Source organism: Phytophthora parasitica (assembly GCF_000247585.1).
Source record: "Phytophthora parasitica INRA-310 unplaced genomic scaffold supercont2.24, whole genome shotgun sequence".
Taxonomy (NCBI): domain Eukaryota; phylum Oomycota; class Peronosporomycetes; order Peronosporales; family Peronosporaceae; genus Phytophthora; species Phytophthora nicotianae.
Window position 1 is genome coordinate 713,823 of NW_008649010.1, and position 4,932 is coordinate 718,754.

The 4,932-nt window shown below is 45.5% G+C and overlaps 1 protein-coding gene across 1 annotated transcript; it reads left to right on the forward strand.

The window, feature by feature from the left end:
- Positions 1 to 3,919: 3,919 nt before the first annotated feature.
- On the forward strand, positions 3,920 to 4,021 carry PPTG_22851 (hypothetical protein; the record flags this gene model as incomplete). The annotated part of the gene is made up of 1 exon (XM_008906776.1): positions 3,920 to 4,021. One exon carries the CDS (start codon positions 3,920 to 3,922, stop codon positions 4,019 to 4,021), a length of 102 nt encoding a protein of 33 aa, XP_008905024.1.
- Positions 4,022 to 4,932: the final 911 nt, after the last annotated feature.

Here is a 4,932-nt window from a genome sequence, read left to right on the forward strand (position 1 = left end):
TTGGACTAGATATATCCCTTGTTTTTATTGGCGAAAACTGCATATGGGGTGCCTCTTTTTCCCACCAGGTGCTGGTGATCCACAAATACCCACTTTATGAGGCAACAGATTGACATTGTGACGACAAAACTTTGAAATTCAATAATCAAGTCACATTATAAATCCAGTGTAAATCCGTTTCCAGATAAGTGGGTCGGGTTATCTTTTGGTCTTTTCAACTAAAGTGAAGATTACAAGGGCGCAATTACGAGTCTGAGAGCGGTACATGTTGCGCGCTCCCTTCAAACAGTGCCAATTCTCTAATAATTTTATTTCCGAAGATAACGGCGGATCCGATTGGAGTTTCATTTTCCGTGAAAGAATAACCCGTGAATTTATATTACTAAACCAAAAACTCGTAAAACACAGTGATGGCCATGAGCTTCGATACCTGTGGTCGATTAATAAACTTTCAAATGTTACCTCTGTTGTCGCCCTTTCCGTTAAATCCGTCTGGGATTGTCACTATGCCCCCCCTTCCAATCCAGCACAATGCACCCGCCCGCCGCTCGCACCGTTGCCGTCCCACCTGTTCCTTGCCGCCCTCCTCAATCTGCCAACCTCTTTATTAGAAATGCTAAATTTAAGATGTGGACCACAACTTCTACAGTTTAACGTTATATATTTGCTCCTAGAGTTACCTACTCCAACGTACCATTCTTTTGGTACAATTCAGAGAAAGTCGGAGATCGGAGATTTTATGTTAAGCACCAAGAGTTCAAATAAATTTATCCTGCCTAAAATAATATTTTTGGTTTCCAATCAAGTGTGTAAGAAGAATCTCGCATAAAAATCTTTGACAAAGTTAAATAAATATGTTTGGTCTACTCCGGCGGCAGTCAATCCATCGATTATTTTATTACCTGGTTTCAAGTTGTGCGGTGGCTCTTGCAGCCAGGGATTGACAATACTTTGTACCAACGCTAATGGTGCGCTACTATCTAGCGTTAAATACTGCTCAAAGTACTAAAGTGGTCAGAAGTTTGGGACGAGACAAAAACCACTACTCGTGAAGTAAGTAGTAGCTCAGATTACGAGTGAATATTGCAGTTGAGTTACTGTCAAAGGCTGTCGTACAGCAGAAGAAATCCAGGAGATTCTGACCAACGCGAGCATTCTCCTCTCAGGTGCATACAAGTGTCAATGATCAAGCGAACCCAACGACCACTGTAGGATACGAGTATGCACTTCACACTGCTTAATCTCGCGTAGAAGAAACGTGCGCAGCAAAAAAACGCGATATTGGCATTAAAGAATAGTGTGCTCCATCAAGCCAAGCCTCGATACCAAGCTGTGATCGGTGCTGATGATGCCTTCTAAAGAGACAGTGGCGATGCAGGTTCGGATGGTTTACCTGTTTCTGGTGTACTGGAGTGGATATCGTCATAAAATCTAGATGTTATGTAAGAACTAGCAATTGCAGCGCTACATGTCCAAGCCTCCCTGGCACGCGTGGCGTTCTGGATCTTGGTCTGGTATTTGAGCGATGATGCCGAGTGCCTTTGCGTCGTTGACGAGTCACGCCTCCATGATCTTATTCTCAGGCTTGAACACTTACATTTGCGCCAATAGTCCCTTCCTAGCTAAGGTTGTTCGCGTGTTATAATCCTAGTGGAAAACGTTCCCACTACCCGGGAGGACTTCGGTTTTTTTTTGTGGTCTGCATTCTTGAGCGTTCTGGATCTGGCATTCCGGCTAGAGTCGTAAGGTGCAGCTGTTAACCTGTTGGTTTAGAGCTTGTTAGGTTGGAGGCAAAAGCCGAAGTGAGTAGATTAACGTTAAATAATAGCGTTAAAAAACTCTTCCTAAACACTATCTCTCTGTTGTTCCCCTCTGTGTCCTCTTATGAGCGTGGCGCAATCACGATAGCCGTATTCCTTCAGCCAATAGTGCTCCAGCCCATCCCATGATTAGCCAATAGTGGAACGGTTCGGGTGTAACCGTTCCACCGGTCCTATTGGAACGCCTGACCATGCACAGCCGGTGTTACTGCAACATAAACTTAAAACGAATCCTTATACACCTGGCCAAATTAACCGGCCCCCCCCTCCCCATTTTTGGTAGTAACTCGACCAATACTGCGAATTTGGAGCTGCGGTTTAGATATAGTGTTGCTATTATGCAATGTGACAGGGTGTTTGTGCTAACAACCTAAGTATTGCGGTTTGCGGGGTAGCTCCCATACAAAAATTCCGATTGTCTACCTGGCCCAAACTTCCGGCCACCTAATCACCATAGTGAAATCAATATAATTGAATCAAAATGATTGTATTAGTAGTGAGCCTTAGCGCCTATCTTCTCAATCACTTCAATGCAGCGCCTTGGCATCGACTCTATCAAGGTGACTAGCGTGGGTTGCTGAATACTGTTCTACGCGTTCTCAATAGCACTAGAAAGTTCCGAAACGTTAGCGTACTGGCGGCCATTTGGATCGACCTTGCGCACCAATAATGCCCACAAGTTCTCGATGTGGTTAAGGACCGGTGACCTGGCTGGCCAGTCCAGCACATAGATTCCTTGTTTCTCGAAAAACGTCTTGGTTTCCGCCGAGGTATGAATAGACGCGTTGTCTTGCTGGTAGATAAACTCCACACCGTAGTTGATATTAGCGTAGGGAAGCAAAAACTCGGACACAGTATGAATATACTGTGCCGAGGCGTGGAGACGGACAGGAATTGCGAGCTTTGCCTTACCCTTGGCGCTAAAAGCGCCCCAAATCCTCACAGACCCGCCTCCGTTTGTCGCCGCACTGTAGTGCGTGGTGGATGACGTACGTCGTGCCAGTACCTCTGGAGGCCATCCGGCTCTTCCAAATTAAACTTTTTCTCGTCTGAAAAATTATTCGCTTCCACTGCTCGTGGGGCATGACCACCATAGCCTTTTGCCCAAGCCAGGCGGTGCGCTATATGCGCTGTCGTGAGAGGCAGCGTATTCTCCATTTTGGTGTAGACTATCCAGTCTACACCACAAAGGAGGCGCCTGATTGTGCGGGTACTGCAGATGCAGTTGCACGCGACCTTGAGCTGGACAATAGAGTAGTTGCCACTCGCAGCCTTCCGCAGCAGCAAGCGAGCCAACCGCTCCGACACAACGGGCTTCCGTCCTGATGTACGCCGCCCATGGCGAGGTGCAGCTAGTGCGCGCTCGACGGCGTCTCTCGACCGTTTGGCAATCAAGGAAGTAGCCGGAATGGAGAGCCCACCCTCGCGTAGCCCCGAATCCGTCCTCACTCTTCGTTGCTGAGCCAACGTGGCATCTAGCTGGGTAGGCAAAAGTCAAAATGGATTGAGCGCTTCCGCTAACGGCCAGTGCAGTCCACCAGACGCTACAGTTGGACACAAGGTGCTCTCATGACACGTCACTACAATTATCTTGATTTCACTATAGTGGCTAGGTGGCCGGAAGTTTGGGCCGGGTAGACAATCGGAATTTTTGTATGGGAGCTACCCCGCAAACCGCAATACTTAGGTTGTTAGCACAAACACCCTGTCGCATTGCATAATAGCAACACTATATCTAAACCGCAGTTCCAAATTCGCAGTAGTTGTCAAGTTACTGCCAAAAGTGGGGGTGACCGGTTTAATTTGGCCAGGAGTGTATAGTTTAATTAAGCATTGATTTGTTTTAATATCGGAACGTTTTGTCGAGGCTAACTTATTTTTCACTTAAAATAAATTCGTGGTTTATTCTAAAATTTACTGGGTTTGTTAACGCTTCTTTTTCCAGATATTTTTTGTTATTGGTTTGAACTACCTTCATGTGCTAGTAAAATTGACGATGGCGCGACATTAGTATGCCTTCTCTACGAAGCACGAACTTTTGTCAATCGGAGTTGAGTGTATGTAATTTATCTTGAGGGTGCTACATATTCCTCATTAATATGTCCATGACAACAAACAACAACAAAGCTTTAGTCGCACAAAATCCAGAGCAGTTCCATGCGAATCGCGGCTGTGTGTGCGCACCGCAGGTGATGCGTTAATAAATACATACCCACCAGCGTCACTCTTGCGGGTGAACACAAAATAGCTTTCTAAGAAGAACATCCCTGCCTTCGTGTTGACCTATACTGTTTGGCCCCTGGAGAGGCGAAGTGAAAATTTAGAAATGATAAGTTTTTAAGAAACGCAAAATAAAATTTTTATCTAAGGATAAAAATCAGATGGACTTTCTCTTTTTTTTGATCATAACTCGAGTACGGTTATGGCTACACAAAAGATTTTGGCAGGTTTTAAATGCTGAGATCCCCTACTTTTTTTTGATAAGTAGCACGGCCAACCAGTGATAATTGAGGAATAGTTTTCTGTCAAAGTTTGGGCCAAAAAATCGGCCTCGATCAGTTGTGGGCTGCGTTTTATATTGCTTTTAGTATCAAATTAACAGCTGGTGGGGGTCAAAACGATCTCTGTTGTGCGGTTAGGACTACTTCAGAACTGAATTTATTTCCTTTTGCATAATCAGTTGCAATATATATGAATTGGAGGCAGAACCGACATTTACTCTCCCTCAAAACACTAATCTCGTTCATTCCCACAACGTCCAGAGCCTCTCTATCGCCTCATAACAAAGTACGGGACCTACTTGTTCAAGCTGTAAAGTAAATGCAACAAAAGCTACGATTTCAGCGGCGGTCGCGCTCAGGCCAGTGCTTGTTTCTACGTTCGGCATAGTAATGCCAGTTGAGGTGGGGACTTCGCTTACGGTTGTCGAAGGTTTGGCTTGCTTCAACTGTGCGGCATGAACAGCTTCTTGAATCGCGTCTTGGGTCAGCAACCGACCGCTTACTTTGATGCGTTTTCTTTGGGGTGTCTTCTTGGGCGGAGTGCGTACTATGAGAACGTCTGATTGAATGATTGGCTTCAATTGAATCCACGCGGCTAGATGAACGTGTTT